The sequence below is a fragment of the Lissotriton helveticus genome, chromosome 10 (genome assembly GCF_964261635.1).
Source record: "Lissotriton helveticus chromosome 10, aLisHel1.1, whole genome shotgun sequence".
Lineage (NCBI taxonomy): Eukaryota > Metazoa > Chordata > Amphibia > Caudata > Salamandridae > Lissotriton > Lissotriton helveticus.
The window spans coordinates 819683795-819701314 of NC_136071.1; the positions used below are offsets into that span (position 1 = coordinate 819683795).

Genomic DNA, 17520 nt, shown 5'->3' on the forward strand with positions numbered 1-17520 from the left:
GTCATTTTTTTAAGAACTGATCTTGGAATACCCTCCATGATTCATGGATTTTCGAAATATTCTGGGTGTCCCAGCTCAGTAAATATTGATCTTACATATGTTAACCATCTAAAGTTAGCAACCCCATCTAAGGCTAAACAGTCTTCTATGAGGTCCCTGTTGAAGCTAGCTTCGTGTGTTACCCACACCTTATGCCACAGGAGGATTGGGGACATCTTAATAGTGTCACTAAGGTAATTAACTCCTGCCTCGATATGGGCCATAAAGGTAGAAGTAGTTTTAGGTAGTCCCAATAGGTAGCAGATAAATTGATTTTCGCAACCCTGCAGGGAGTAATCCTTCTCAATGCCCCATAAGCCCGCACCATAGGTGGCTGTTGAAGCACATTTAGCCCGATAGATCTGGATCAGCTCCTTAATTGGCTTGCCACCAAGTCTGCCACAAAAAGCGCGTAAGGCGCCTATGGTGCGGATGAAAGCCAGCTTTCTTGCTGCAATCGCCGGCTTCCAGCGGCACCGTCTGTCAAACAGGACTCCTAGGTAGCAAAACTTATCAGTTGTAGCTATTTTTTGTTTTTCCAGGAATATATTACAAGGGGGTCTGTTAAGCTTCCTAGTGCATGGCATGGTAAATGTTTTTGAGATATTAACTCTAAGACCTCTGTCCTTCATATAACTTGCAAAGTTAGTTACCGCCCTCTGTAAGCCGACTTGGGTCTGGGACATTATGACCGCGTCGTCGGTGTACAATAAAATTGGTACTGGTAAGCCTTTCACAGTGGGGTAATCATTTGGTAGGAGAGAGAGATGTTGTCCGACTGAATTTATATAATAAGTAAAAAGCCATGGGGCCAGAATGCAACCTTGTCTCACCCCTCTTGAGATCGGAAATTTTTCAGTGCATTCCCCCTGTTTACCATACCTCACTCTTGCCCCTGAATTATTATAAAGCTCTTTAATGAAAATAATTATACGGGCGTCAATACCCAGTTCGCCCAGCGTGGTCCATAATAATGAATGTTCCACGCAGTCGAAAGCGGAGCTTAGATCGATAAAGGTTATAAAAAGTGCTCCGCTTCTGGCCTGGGTGTACTTGGAGATAAGGAGGGACAAATTTAAACACTGTTCAATTGTCCCTATACCTTTCCTAAACCCGTACTGCAAGTGTGACACAACGTTATGGTCTTCCTCCCATAATTGTAATCTTTTTAAAATGATTCTACCTGCTACTTTCATTAGACCATCCAATAAGGATATTGGCCTGTAGCAGGTAGGGTCGTCCCTACTGCCCTTTTTAAATATAGGGACCACTATGGCATCCGACCAGGTTTCAATAAACCCACTTCGGTTTCCCATATTTAGAACATTTGTAAGCAGGGGAGCCCAGAAATCCGGTTCAGCCTTATATACGTCTACCGGGGTACAGTCTGGCCCAGCTGCTTTACCTGCTGCACTTTCCCTAATTGCGTCACGGACCTCTTCTATAGTAAAGATTTTATCTATTGGGAATGGGCGGAAAGAGGGGTATACCCCTCCACTGTTAACTATACTTTTATCTACAGTTGGACTAGCCCCTACTGGTAATGTAGTGTCAACTTTCCTCGTTTGATTGTATAGTTGACTAAAATGGGTTAGCCATCTTTCATCAGTTATTGCAAGGTCCATTGTGTTACCGCTTTCCCTCGGTTGGTATAGGCTTTTGACCAGCCTCCAAAAGTGAGAACTATTTTTCTGTCTGGAGGCCACCATCAGTGATTCCCATGCTCGCTTTTTTAACGCCCGTCTTCTTTCTTTAATAGCTAATTTATATAATTTCCTGGCTTCGCGTATTATAGGGGGGTTTCTTGGTTTCAGGGACAGGGCTCCTTTTAGGGCTTTCAGCGCTTTCGTACATTTCCCGTTGAACCACCCTTCAGAGCTTATTAGGTTACTTTTGGACACACGGACCAGCATATTTTTAATGTGGTGTTGAATATTAGCAAAAGCTGACATGACATTACTGGGCTCCCCATGTTCCTCCAAACAAACATTGACATCAGCAGCACAATAAGTGATCAGCTTCTGTAGGAACGCACTGGGCACAACTTTTTCCCATTTTACCACATATCCATTAGTTTTAGATAAGTCGATCTTATATGGGTACGAGCGGGGAAGTCCCTTATTGTCAAAACGCCCTTTTACATTTACACCAATTATCAAAGGGTAGTGGTCACTGGATATGTCCTTTCCGACTTCCCAGGAAGATATAAACCCTGGGTTGGCATGAGTTATTAAGGCGAAATCAATGATCGAGTTACATCCTCTACCAAAGAAGGTTGGCTCAAAAGGAACAGGCGGTGAACAAATTTGATTGACAAAAGAAAAATCGAAATTAAAAACTATACCATTTAAAAGGGACCCCATCTTTGTATGAGAAAAATGAATTGGGCCCTCCACCCCATAATCTGAGAGACCGCACAAGTCTGTTTCAATGGGCGAGCAAATGGAACAATTAAAATCCCCCACCCAAATTATCTTTGCCCCCTTTGAAACATCAACAAATCGGGCCATATGACACAACATATTTGACATAGTGGGCTCCATTTCGCTATTAGGCATGTTGTTGTAAAAATTCACCAATAAAATTTTCTCATTGTGGCCCCATTTTAAAGATAAGATTTGAAAATAAAGGCTGGAGAAAAAATTATGAACCTTGACATCCGCAGTTGTTGAAACATAAACACAGAGCCCACCCTTATTGTGTCCCTGTGCTGACGGCTTAGCCGGGGAATGAAAAGTCTGATACCCTAACAAATGTATTGCTTCCGAAAGCCATGTTTCTTGAAGGCACAGAATACCATGCTTGTGTATAACGTCTAACCAGGCTTTATTGGCAGCTTTACTTCCTAGTCCCGCCACATTCCATGATAGCAAAGAATTGGAATGGGCTACCCTATTAATGACCGCATGTGGGCTACCAGTGTTCACCAAAGAATTTCGAAGGAGCGGGGAAGATATATTTAGGGTGGCAGGTGAAGTCATAAGGGAAACAGTGAAGCAATCATGAGAAGTTGGTTGGGGATAATATGAGGCGGAACTAGGCTTCAAAACGTGTCCTGCCGGAATTTCCCCCACCAACGTGTTAACCTGATGCTCCTTTAACGGACTAGCTAGAACGTTTTGGACGGTAATACATTGACACGACCGATACCCCTCAAACATTTTCTCTCTATTATCAGTCTCATTGAGTCATTCGTTCTCATCCAGCCCGGAGAAAGGATGGAATAAATTAGTCAGCGGTATATTCCAAGAGTCTTTAGGATTATAAGATTGAAAATTGTCCCAGTGATTATGGGAAATAGGATTTTTGTAATTAGGCAGTCGTTGGTTTAACTGCCAGGATGGAAGACAAAAATCACTAGAGATGTTATACAAATTCTGGGCCCTTGTAGTTATTGAAGGATCTGGTCTATAGGGAACATGAGGTCTTTGGGTCTTAAATTGGAAAGGAATGGGCATTGGTTGATAGAAGGGAGAATTATTTCCCGTATGATGTCTTTGAGCTGGAAGCAAGGGTATAGTGGGTCCATAAGGGCCTTCGGAATTCCATTTGTTCATAGAATGGTGAATTCTATTCCTCATTGGTAGTTTATTAGGGGGTGGGGGCTTCATCATAACTTCCGGATAAAAATAACTTAAGTTATGCGTGGTAATCCCCCCCTCGCCCTTCCCAGGGAACCAATCGCTGAAATATGTGACCAGTCTATGATCTTTAAAGTTGACTATGATCACATCGCCTTCGATGTCCTTTGGTCTGCAACCCACCCACTTACAACGCCTGACCGAAACAATATCACCGTTTAGGTGTGTGGGAAGTGGTCTATTTTTCCGCAGCCAGTAGATAACCTTGTTTTTTAGGTTAGAATGATGTTCTGGGTAACCATCTGGCGGAGGCGGAACACCGGTAAGTACGATGACATAGTTTAGGCATTCTGGCGGTAAGTCAGCAATATTTCTTGATCCTGTTCTTGTTTTAGGATCAATGGTTGTATTACCTAAAGGATTTATGTTGTTGAGGCGTCTATTTTGGGTCCCTGTGTTAAAATGGGGCTTATCTTTGCTAGTAATGTTATTGGCTAAAGCAGATTTATTATTGGGTTCACTATCTAGCGCAGGTTTAGGGGTCTCATCTATAGATGTTGTAGTTATTTTTGGGGTACCAGTCGGTAGCTTAGGCTGTTTAGGTTGTTTAATAGGCTGGATTATGTTGCTACGTCCATCAGATTTGTGACAAGGTATACCCTTCTGCCCTTGAGAGATTTGATCAACTTTCTCCCCTAACCTTCTGATCCTTTCAGTGAGGGGAAGGATCAAAGCCTTTATGAGACAGTCGATATCGCTCAATAGCCCTGCATAGCTAGGAACAGATATCGAATTAGGAATCAAGTGCCCTGTTGGGTCCACTTTCCCTTCCTTTTGGGGAGGAATATGCGGAGTATGTATGACATTAGTGGAATTCATAGAAGGACCGATTCCCCTTTTAAAAGCACCCTTCCTTCTTCTTTTCCTCGGCGGAGGGCCAGAGGAACTATTAGGGCACTTTTCGGTAACCCTAATAGGTGATCTTTTAGTCTTTCCATCGGGAGTGCAAAGAGGGTGTGGGTCGGGCCCGATTGGGGTAAATATGGGAGAAGGTATGTTTATGTCGTGAAGAGGGGCTGGATCATTAAGAGGGGTGCTTAAGTCTATTATCTGATTATCTAGTGTCTGGAAGGGAATGGGGTCAGAAACGATTATAGTCTCCTTCTGATCAGGATACTTAGTCTGAAAAATGAGGGGAATATCCTCTGTGGAGAAAGAGTAATTTTCGTGTTCTTTAGATTTTGTTAAGTCTATTGAGGGGCCAGTAGCTACATCCGGGGGCGGGAGAGGTCTTTGTTTTAGCATCTCGATAGAATGACGTCGCCCAGCTCGCTTCTCTGCAAGTGTGAGCTCCCTATCGACTTCATTCTTAATTTTGGCAAAGAATTTATCCAGAGGGCCTAAAATGGAAGACCCTACCGTTCCGGAGACAGAGTTTGCCTCGAGAGAGGACATCTCGTCATGTAAACAGGACAGGAAGGAAGCAGGGGTGACGAAAACCCTTATGTAGGATGAAACAATGACAAACACTACTGTGGCTAGAATGAAATAAGTGGCACAGGAAGTCTATAGCAAAGTCAAGTATGGCACAATGTAAGCGGTACTATAACACGGGAATCAAGATGAAAGGGAGTGAGCCCGGCCCGGCCTCCTTCGGCCTCGGACGGCCACAGACGGTCCCGCCCTTGTCCCGGGCATCTCCCGGCGCCCTCCCGCGCGCTCCCGCGCAGCGCGATCTACGCCACCTTTAAATAACTCACTGATAGGAAGATTAGCGAGCGGGCGGGGCCGGCAGGGAGAGCAGCCCAGCTGATCCCAAGGGCGCGCAGGGACTCCTGGTCCTTGGAGTCCCTGCTAGTGCTCGCAGCCCTGCCGGTTGCCAAGAAAGTGCCCCTGGTAGTCTTTAAAGCTGTCGCCGGTGTCAGGGGACGATGCGGGACCCGCGTAGCGGGTCCGGCGAGGTCCTGGGGTACTGGATTCACAGGGAGGACTTGAAGAGCTTGAAGAGGCGCTGTATCAGCAAGCAGCGCGGTGTGGGAGGGAAAGCGCTTGCTCCCAGGTGCAGCCGACGTTTAGTTCCAGGAGCGGGCGGGCGGGGCCGGCAGGGAGAGCAGCCCAGCTGATCCCAAGGGCGCGCAGGGACTCCTGGTCCTTGGAGTCCCTGCTAGTGCTCGCAGCCCTGCCGGTTGCCAAGAAAGTGCCCCTGGTAGTCTTTAAAGCTGTCGCCGGTGTCAGGGGGCGATGCGGGACCCGCGTAGCGGGTCCGGCGAGGTCCTGGGGTACTGGATTCACAGGGAGGACTTGAAGAGCTTGAAGAGGCGCTGTATCAGCAAGCAGCGCGGTGTGGGAGGGAAAGCACTTAACTCTCTGCGTGAGCAGCAAGAAAGAGCGTTAGCCAGTTCTCTGATTGCCTTGTAGTGCCATGTTACTAGGTGTCTGCCTGACCCCATTCGGAGTATCGTGTGAAGCAACGGGTGTGTTGGGGGTTCTCCGTCCCGTAGGTCCCAATATTGGCGAGCGCTATCTAGGAGTTGCCTATGCGTTGAAAATTCCCCTTGTGGTAGGTCATACCAGTCGACAAGTTGTTCGTATGTTTTCAGTTGCCCCTCGTGGAACAATGCTTCTACCTCTGTCACGTCGTAATCGGTCCATACCTGTAGGGTTCCTGCAGTATAATATTTTTCCTTCCGAGGGAGACCCCCTAGGGGAAGCAGTGGGGAGTATAGCGGTCGCTCTTTTGACATTCTGTGGACTCGCATCATGCATTTGCGAGCTATGGAGACCTGTATCGGGTGTGTGCGGATCGGCTTGGTGCCTGGCAGGAGCATTCTCCTAATGGCAGGAAGAGGTAGTCTGCCGGTATCAGTGATCGTTTCTCCTACGTATTTCTCCACTGTTCAGTGAGATAGCCACTGAAGTTGCGCAGCGAGGAAATATGATTTAAATGACGGGGCTCCAAGACCTCCGCCGGTGGTGGGCAAATATAATGTGCGCAATGCTACTCTGCGGCGGCCATTTCCCCATATCGGCGTTGTGAGCAGGGTATCCAGTTCACAGAAGAAAGACCGGGGCGGGATCACAGGGAGATTTGCAAAGTGATACAGCAGTCTGGGCATATTATCATTTAGGCTATGGCCACCCGACAGATGGGTGCCAGGGGAAGTGTCTTCCAGAAACTCACCGCTGATCGTAGGCCCGCCAGCACTTTACGGTGGTTACCTTCGTAGAGGTCTGCTGGGGAATGGTAGAGCCGTACTCCTAGATATCTGGGGGCCGCTTCACTCAATTTTAAGGTCTGGGCACCCATCCCTAGGACTTGTGTTGCCAGGTGAGGACTGAGTGGGTAGACCGTCGACTTTTCCCAGTTGACTTTGAGACCCGAGGTGTCTTCGAATTCCTGCAGGGCTGCCCATATCGAGGTGAGATCTCACGCTACGTCTCGGACGTAAATCAGCAGATCATCCGTGTATAATGATACGCTGTGCACCGTTTCCGCGATCGGGATACCCCATGCCATCCCCTCTCGCGGCAGCCGTATGGCCAGGGGCTCCTCCGCCAGTGCGAAAAGGAGTGGGGAAAGGGGACACCCCTGCCTAGTTCCCTCTTCCACCGGGAATGGAGCGGAGATGAGTTTGCCGACTCGCACCCTGGAGGTGAGACCCCCGTACAGAAGCTTAGTACATGCCATCAATATGGGGCTAATATTCAGCTTCCGGAGGACTGCAAACAAATGGGGCCATATCAAAGTATCAAACGCCTTCTCGAGATCGAAAATCAGGAACGCAGCGCGAGGGAATCTGTCCTGTACCCTGTCTTGAATATGAAACAGCCTTCGCAAATTATGCGAGGTGTTGCGTCTGGGCACGAAGCCGCATTAGTCTGGGTGTACCATGGTGGGGAGAATTTGACTGTAGCGGTCGGACAATATTTTTCCCAGAATTTTACAATCTGCATTTAGGAGTGTGATTGGCCTATACGAAGACGGGAGTGTGGGATCCCTATGGGGTTTTGGAAACATCACCACCAATGATTCGCGGAATGACTCGGGCAGGATACCCATGGTCAAGGCTAGGTGGGGCACTATCTGGGCTGCGAATGTGCTATAGTATTCTAATGGGAACCCGTCCATCCCCGGCGCTTTCTTCCTCGCTAGTGACCTGATCTTTATATCTGAGGGTGCAATCTTGCTGTCTACGTCTTTCCTATCTGCAGTGGAGATTGTGGGCAGTGTCGACGTGCCCATAAATTGTGTCAGCTCGCATGGTGTCCCCGGTGCTGGGTTGAGGTATACGCCTGCGTAGTAGTTACGGAATATGCGCAAGATATCAATTTGGGAATGTTGGAGACGCCCTGTCTCGTCTGCCAGCTCTGTGATGGGATGCAATGTCGTGTCCTGTTTGACCACCCATGCCAATAATGCTCCTGTTCTATTTCCCTCCCTGTGTGTCCGTGTTGCATATGCGCAAAAGTTGTATTTGCGTAAGTCTCGCACTGCTTCCGCGTGCAAGAGTTTCGCTGCCGAGAGTTGTTCGACTGTGGCCCTCCCCTGGTCCGTACCCCGGGACAAATCCGCTAAAGCGGCCTCTGCTCTGGTCAGTGCCTGTTCCAGTGTTCTCCGCACCCCCACCACCTGTTGGATACAGTGTCCCCGGGCGCTAACCTTATATGCGACCCAATCTACTGCTTTAGAAGAGGTTGAGACAGCATTGTGTATGAAGTGCTCTCAGATATATATACCCCGTGTATTCGGCGAAAGGCCTGATCGGTGAGGCACCCCTGGGGAAGTTTCCATGTTGGGACCGGGGGTGGGGTAGTCTCCATCTAAGGTTCACTATGTGTGCATCGTGATCCGATACTATCCGCCCCAAATAGTCAGTGTGTCGTACTTTGGGTAGGAGATCTGTGGAACATAGGAATCTGTCAAGTCTCTCTCGTAGGTTATGGGGGATGGAGTGCAAGGAGTATAATCTGGCGTCTGGGTTCTGTGTCCTCCAGGCGTCGGCCAATGCCCAATGATCCACCCATCTACGGAAGCGTTCCGTTTGTTTGTGCGCCGGGGAATGTGTTGGAGGAGGATGTGACCTATCAAGGTGTAAATCTAGTACACAATTGTAGTCTCCACCCAGGAGCCAAGGTATTGCTGTGTGGTGGGCTAGCACTGTGGTCAGCTTGTCCCAGTATTGGTCTTGTTCTGTATTGGGGGCGTACACACAACCCAGTAGTATCGGTTGGCCCTCCAGCAGGCCGGTTATGATTGAATACCGTCCTTCTTTGTCTACTAAGCGAATTTGCTCCTTAAATGGCACCCTTGGTATGATCCATATAAGTGTACCTCTGGCGAAGGCGGAGTATGACATTGTTCTGCATTCTGTCCATCAACTGTTGTTTTTGCATTTGTCATCTCGAGTGGGATGGGTATGCTCAGACGTGAGTCCCATGCTCTCCACACCACTGGAGTCAAGCTATCCTGGCTGAAGACAGCTGATAGCCAGAAACCGGTCCTAGGATGCTTGATTCCGGTCCAGGAAAGACATGGCTTGGCAGTTCGGGCTGGACTGTTCCCATGAGGCACAGGGTCAAGGCTGATTTGCATATGGCCATGTCTGAACTGGAGTGGTGTGGAGTGCAAAAAAACGATGGATTTAGGCCCAGATCTCTGTACTGGGGTGAATGTTTGACATTGTTCTGCATTCTGTCCATCAACTGTTGTTTTTGCACAAACTATGCCCCGCCATTTTTTGTGAAGGCAGCCTACCTCCTGTTCTGTCAGGTGTGTCTCCTGTAGGAGGGCCACCTGTGCCTGTTGCCGCTTAATATAGGCGTAGACAGAATACCTCTTAGTGGCCATGTGCATACCTCTGACGTTCAATGTCACGAATTTCAGGTCTGTGTTCAGCGCTTTATATGCCATGTGTCACCTGGTCAGTCCGTGGTCCTCTCTGGGTGTCCATTCCCTCACATCCGGCCCACCCCACCGGTCTATACGCCCCCCACCTCCTCGGGGATGTCTTCTGCGACCATTCTTTTCTCCCCTCGCCCGCCCCAGGATATCGAAGAGACTAAGGATATAAAGGGGGACAAACTGTAACTCTGGAGAACATTCCCAACTTGGGGGACCTATTGCTCGGGGCAATACGTCCAAACTGGTTCGCATTAGTAGTCTTTAGTTCGTTGGTGCGGGGTGGTGGTTGGTCATCTCCCCGGCTACTGCGGGTGCCGCCACAGATTCAGACGAACTTCGGAAATGCACCCCCGTGCATCGCATTAATTCTTGGTCGTTGACCCTGATTTGGAGTGGCGCTGTGCAGCGCGGCCACTGTAGCGAATTCTGACCGGTGTCGTTCTGCATCCGGACATTTGGGCGGTATTGCATTTGCACATTAGTCCGTCCCGGGCCTTTATGCAGCTGTCAGATCAGTGTGTCCGCTGTTTGGGGCGTCACTATTGGCGGCGACATTGAGCCTTCTCGAGAAGCAGGTGCGTCACTGCCCTCATCTTCAGAACTGAATAGGTGGGGGCCTCCTTCCACATCCGAGCCCCCCCCCGCGGGGTCAAGGGCGGCCACCGCCTGTATCGCCTTACTGCGCTCCACGCTGATTTGCGTCAGGTCCGGGAAACCAGTTTCAGTCTGGCTAGATCTGGCACGGAGCTGTGTGAGAGTGACTCTGCGGCCCTGTCGCCTCGGCTGTCTTGCTGGTTGTCCAGTTTGTGTGTTCGGGCGGCGCGATGTATGCTGTTCTACCCAGGTGTCCGCATCTTTTGGGTCCGTGAAGAAGTGCGTGGTGCCGTCGCGGATGACCTTGAGCTTGGCTGGGAACAGGAGTGTGTGAATCGCAATGATCGGTATCTCATTTTATGAGAAGTACATAAATAATACTGGAGGATTTGCTTTACATTGTTCACTTTGAAATGAACTTACTATGTATTTTGATTTTAGTATCCAGAATAATAGGTTACACTATTATGTTATCTTTTATCACATTCTACAGGCTTAGTATCCAAGTTTGATACACTTTTGAGCTTTTCCTCAGTATCATTGTTACATTACACCTTTTTTTAGGAGATATTAGTTGAAAATATATTTCGACTATATGCTTATAGAATGTTAGTTCATGGATCCAGCCTCTTTGGTATTACATTTAATGTATATATAACATGAAAAAAATAATACAACAGAAATAATCTATATATTGGAAAGCTCCACATTGAAGTTTTTTACCTCCTCTTGCCCAAACTGTTCCATAGAGTCACAGAAAACCTCGCTGTCTGAATCGCTTGTTAAGTGTTGCATTCCAGAAATGTCTTCAAGAAGCTCCTTATCAGCATCTATAAGCAGAAAAAAAGACATCCTTTGAGGGAGTTGCCAATGTGAATCACTGGGAATTCCACGCAAACTCAATAGGTGGACAGAGGGCCAACAAATGAAAAACCTCGCCAGACTTCAGCTCCAATACCATGTGCAACTATGACAGTTTTACGGTAAGTGACTCTCAGACGTGGTTTAATGTAAAGTACAGCAAATGCTAACTTTATGTTCTCTGGAGGCATTCCTGTTGATAACGATCAAAATACTAGATACAGCACCTGTCTCCTGAGTAATATAAGGAGGACATTGCCATGAACCCTCTTGTCCACAGTCATAATGGTATTCCACCATACACCCCCAGTTTCTATTTCACTTCAGTTCCATTCGGTGCCACTCTGATCCTTAATGAAGACAAATATCCCAGCTTGCCCCGTCCTACAGCAGATGCTACAGTATTCCGCCTCGAAAATCACCCAGTTTGCATGTGTGGGGTAGGGTACACCTGGGGATCTTCCTTCAAAACGGCTGGATTTTTTCAAGATGATACCATGTTGATAGCAATTCCCAACAAGCATTTGCAATGCAATAGGTCTCGCATTAGTGAGAGTTTAAGCTATTGCCATTGTAAATGACAATGCCTTTTATTTATATGTTTTGATAATTAACACATACATAAAAGGCATTGTCATGTACTATGCATTAGCTCAAACTCTTGTAAATGCAAGACCTATGCAAAAAAGCAGCCGCCATTGTCCTGTGATGCTTGGAAAGTGAAAGCGCGCATGCGTGAGGAAAGCATGTCGTGCCTGCAGTAGGAAAAACTACTTAAAGAAAATAGTGCTTACAGACAAAACCAGACAGCAGAATAACCCCCCCGTTTCAAAACCACAAGTCACCTGTTGAAAGAGTGTTACATATGCTCAACGTCAGACAATCTGTGATTTATCAGGACCTGGCATAATAGCTATAGAATATCTGAGTCGAGACACTACCCCGAGACAATCTAAGAACGTTTCAAACTTGTCAAAATGATTTACATGTAAGAGATGTCTTCTTCCGACATTAAGTTTTTAATTAGATGAACCCGTTTAAAATGTTTTCTGAAAAAAATAAAGCTACAAAGGAACAGAAAACAGGGTTCTTTGCAACTAAGACCAGTAAAATAGACTAACCTGCCTGATGCAATCTGTGAACGTGGATTCCTTAAAGTGGCAGTGTTAACATTCCCCACTAACGAGGATGAATCCGATCTGCACTAGTACTTGCTAACTTTTATTTGTAGAAAAGGAGATTAAAGCACTCTTTGCAGCCAATGTATTTTCTAGGGTAAAAGTGTAATTCTAATAGGATCGATTACCCAAAAAATATATAAATTGTTTTCCGACATGCATATTTTGTTATGAAATGATTTTCAAAAATAAAGATATCCTCTCAATTTAAAATGTGGTTTGGGAATCAGCAAGTAGGCAGAGAGATTCTCATCTTTATGAATTTAAAGATGGCCATGACAGAGAACCTTGAACTGCTGAACACCAAATACAACATGTACTGCCGCCCACGGTGTGGTCTGTTTGAGAATGCGGTTTGGGCTCCCAAACTCCCTCGACCAATGAAACTCCCTAAAAATAAACTACAGAGGCTGTCATTTTGCAGAACATTTTAAAAAAGATTTTTTTTAGTTTCTCTGCCCATCATGTTGGGCCATAAACGTCTAAATTTAATTTGAATGCTGTTGTTGTCCTATGTTTCTATTATACAAGAAGCGCTCCGTGGATATGGTAAGATCACAGAAGGCAACTGACAATATAGTCAAATCCATCCCTCCAGCGAATGCTCGGCTGCCAAGATTAAAGGAAGAACATAGTGATATGGCAGCACCTGCTGGCCAATCACGAGAATTGCCTGAATATTGGAGCAGAGTTACATTGGTATTATTATAACCCCTTCTTGTAGGAATCCTTATTTTCTGGCCGCACACAGAAACATAACTGATCTGTCTTGTTTGCAAATTCCACAAACGTTTGCAGAAAAAAAGCAATTTTTTCAACCAAGACAAAATTGGTTCAATTGTGTACAGGAAATGTGTGAACCACTTTAATATCCTGCACAGCATGGGCTTTGTCGGCTTCTTTGGTTTGTTGTACATTTTTCATAATTCTTTTAAGAAAAGCACATTATTTTTAAAATGTGAAAGCATTCAAACAATAGGCTCTTCTTGAATGCAATGTGTAGTACAACTGTTTAGGATTTCCCTTGCACAAAAGACTGTTACTGATATTGAAGAAATAAAGACACGTTTTAAATGAAAAGCTCTCATGACCATAATGTAGTGTGATTTGAGAAAAGAGCCATGAAATCAAGGACGGACCATTTTTGTGAAGTAGCATTGAAACTGTAAAACAAAGGCCAACAAGATCTATACTTGCAAGCAAGGAAAGACTACAAAAAACAAGCACAAGCTCTCACAGTAGGGGGGAGGAGGGGGGCCTGCGTGATTCACTTGCGGGAGAGATGATTGCTACCATATGGCGGCGCTCGCTCCCGCAAGTGAATCGCCACACATGCACGCGTTGCCATTGAAAGCAATGGAACGCATGCACGGTTGGGGGTGAAAAAGGGGACCGATGGCTAAAGGTCTCCTCCTATGCAGTGCATGCGCGCTGCGTAGGCGAGACCTAAAAATGTGTAGCTAGCGGTTTCTTTTAAATAAACCATGTATATTTTACAACACATTTTACACTCCAGTAATAGATAATGCATTGCATTATAAAATTATACAATGTGATACCTTATATAGGAGGCAGTTCTGCATCTCTTTCTAACCAGGAGGCTTCATTCCATGCACGTTTCAAGAGGAAGATTTTAAGAAACTGTAATGTTTCCAATAGATCTGTCTACTACAAACCCAACGCTCTTAATCCACCCCAAATACTAACACATTTTGACAGATTGGGGTGCTTGTGTACAGTCTCTGGTAGTGGTTGTGGAATTCAATGACAAAAATCTAATACAGTCTCTGGTAGTGGTTGTGGAATTCAATGACAAAAATCTAATACAGTCTCTGGTAGTGGTTGTGGAATTCAATGACAAAAATCTAATGTCTTTTTTATCTCTCGGACTGTTTGTAATGTATATTTTGTGTAATTGTTGTGTTAAACATTCCCTTTGCTTGGATGAAATGTTTTTAACTTTGTAGTACACTTTTAATAAAATCAATATATCGGTACATCAATTGTACGTTTCTGTGCCAACACTCAGACCAATGGTATTCACTAGTGATCCTTTTAATTGAATGTGGAAAAATAATTATTTGGGGGGAATGGTAGTTGTGTCTGTGATAGAGTACTGTGGTATGATTTTTTAGAATTCCCAGAGGACGTTCATTTTAGAATTCTTGTTTGAACCCTAGTCCTTTGGGTGTTAAAGGGTCCCTCTCTCTTTTTAAGAAGATGTTTCCAATCGCAACAAGATAATTTGGCTACTAGATGGTTAAGTGCTTTATCTCAAATAATGTATTCAAGTATTGCGCAAAACAATTGCTTTGTTATGTCTATAGGAGTTCAAAAGCTTTGTATAATTTAGCATCTCGTATGAAGTCACTGGGTTTGGTGTAGCTGGGCCAGAAATTATCAAGTCTGGAGTTTAAGGATGCAATAGTACTTGCCTCAGGGCACACCGGAAAAACTTGTAGTTGCCCAGAGACACAACTTGTAATTAGGGCTTAATATAGCCACTTCTTTAGTCTGACCATCAACCAATGTTTCCTCTCTACCCTTCTCAAGCACAATGAAAGTAAAATGCCATTCTTAATTTAAACAAATAAGCAATCGGAAAAACATGCAATATTGCTCTTTTTTAAAATCTGTGTAGTCTACAGCTTAACACAACCAAGAGCGAAAAATTTGAGACACGTGTTAGCACCTTTAGCTCTCTTGTTCCTACCATAGGGACAAGGAAACAAATATACAACAGCACCTTGTTATCAGTTCACCTGAAAATATCTCAAAAATATCTAAGTGATCAAGTTCTGTGAAAGTAGCGCTTTTTCAATATCACAAGCCCATCCTGATAACAAAAAAAAGCAGTTTTTTAGAAAAATTAAGTGAAGCAATGAAAAAAACAAGAACTTGTTTCAAAACTGCCTAGCATCTACAAACCTTTGCAACCAGATTATCACATTTTCCTCATTCTTTTGCTTCTTTCTTGGTATGTGTTTCGGAAGAAAATTCAACCTGCAAAGGGGTGACATCAGAACCACCAGAAGTCACCTTAACTTCATGACCCAGCACTGGGTTACCAGATTCGGAGGTTGTTGTACGAGTTACTTACCTTCGGTAACGATGTATCTGGTAGAGACGATTCTAGCCGCAGATTCCTTAACGTAGAATTATCCCCAGGCGTGAGACTGGATCCGGAACATTTTTGCCTAGCATCCCTGGGTGCCGGGGGGACGGCATCACACAACTCCACCCTGACGTTGTCCGCGTACGTGACGTCAGCGAGGTCACATGAGTCCCACCCCTGCGCGCTTACGTCAATTTTCTTCGGAGAACTTTTCCACACCACAACGCGGAGTCATCAGACAAAACCGTGACAGAATGGGAACAGAGTAGGAACATTGTGTGAAAGAGCAGAAACATAGAAAAGGAATGGTGAGGAACAACACCATAAGGGGCAGTGCCAGACACTGCAGTACCTAAAGGCAGGGAAATAAAATAAAGAATAAAGAACAGAGCACCACCCTGATCAGCAACCCTGCCAGTACGGAGACAGCCACCCCCGGAAACAAAAGAACATATGAAAAAATGTCATGATAACATGTAGCAGGACTACAACCCCAATCAATAACAATGAAGGGGAACCAGTCCGGGACAAACAAGGAACGACAAAACTCCAAGAAAGCCCCATCACAGAATGTGACATCCTCCATAAGGAACAAGGGCAGAGACCCGGCAAAAAGACCCCAACCCAGAGGATAGCAGCGGGGCCAGAACCCCTAGAAATGAAAGGGGGAGAGGGGGTTGGGGTGTTAAGGTAAGCCACAACCTGGAGCAACCAGAGGGTAAGGGCACAGAAGTACCTATAAACCTATCCTCCAATTGCCAAAGGGGAGGAACGGAACAAATAAACAGGTCAAACATGCTGCCAGAAAAGAGCGAAAGAAAGTGCTCACAGAAGACATAGCCACCCACAGGGAGGCGAGTGCAGAAGACCAAGCCAAAGGTCCTCGCAGAACGGGGAGGAAGAGCGGGCCGTGAAGGAATCTGCGGTTAGAATCGTCTCTACCAGATACATAGTTACCGAAGGTAAGTAACTCGTACATCTGATAGAGACTACTAGCCGCAGATTCCTTAACGTAGAATAGATACCCTAGCCATACCCAAGGGGAAGGAGGGTCTGCCAGAGGACCCACCAGCCTGGACATAACAGAGGGTCCCACAGGGGACGAGTCAAACAGACAGGGTGAAGAGCCCTGTCCCCCCAGGCAAGGAGAACCCCTACATCTAGAAGACCACCGACCCCAGAGGGGTGCGGGAAGACAAGAAAAGAGGTAGCCGCCCTCACTCAGTAGGAGAAACAAGGGCAAAGCGAAAGGAGGCCAGAGCACCCCACGCCCATACAAGGTAACAAGAATCTCCACCAGAAGCCCCAAGACCCAGGCAATGAAGAGGAGCACAGAGGAAGAAGAGCAACCCACAGACTCTGAGAAGAAGAAGTAGAGCAAAGGCAAGCCCCCCCACCGGGAAAACACCCAGTGAAGAGGGGAGCCGAGCCTATCACAGCCAGAAGGCAATAGACCAGACAGAACAGCACCTTCATCAATAAGGCAGGCGTAAGTAGAAAGGGTAGCCCAAGGTCCCCCAGGGAGAACCGCCCAACACCCCGCAGGGACAGACAACGCCCATAGAGGCACAAGGAACTCAAGAACCATCTCAACCCCTAGGGAGGAGAGGCAGAACTGAAGGCAGGGCCCACTGGAAGAAAGCGGACAAGGCAAGGACGACTGCCCCGTTAAAGTGCCAGGAAGGCCCAATGGTGCAGAAAAACAGCAGGTAGGCACCAGCATGCACAGCCAGCTGCAGACAACACCACGGAATGGTGCACCCAGGACAAGACAGACGCCAGCCGAAGACAGAGGCCAGGAAGGCCAAGAAGGGCCCGAACACACCCCAAGGGAGGAGTCCACACACACGGCTCAATAAAGAAGTGGAACCAGGCAGAGCTACGACGCCAGGCCGCAGACAACAGGCCAGACCAGGCTAGCAACGCAGCGATCCCGGAGAAGGACAGCCCGGGGCACAACTAAAGCCATTCCAAACCCATCAGCAAGAGGATCGCACCTGCAACATACCCGAACGCCACGAAGAGCAGAAGCCCGAAGGGCGACCACACCTCCCCAGCACATGACAGAGCTATATAATAGCCAATAAGAAAAACAGAAGGCCTAATCTCAGCGCCAACACGGCTTAGCAAAAGCCAAAAAGCACATTAAACAAGCATTTGCAATGCAATAGGTCTCGCAATTGAAATATTTTCAGCTATTGGCATTGTATATGACAATGCCTTTTTATATGTTTAGAAACCTGCTATAAT

At 46.4% G+C, this 17520-nt stretch overlaps 1 protein-coding gene across 4 annotated transcripts in view; it reads right to left on the reverse strand.

The window, feature by feature from the left end:
* ACBD5 (acyl-CoA binding domain containing 5) overlaps positions 1-17520 on the reverse strand; it is a 427382-nt gene that overhangs the window by 131833 nt on the left and 278029 nt on the right. For all 4 annotated transcript variants that reach the window (XM_078663408.1, XM_078663406.1, XM_078663407.1 and 1 more), the window contains one exon: positions 10840-10946. In XM_078663408.1, the coding sequence (XP_078519534.1) occupies positions 10840-10946 (107 nt within the window). The remainder of the gene's footprint in view (positions 1-10839; positions 10947-17520) is intronic.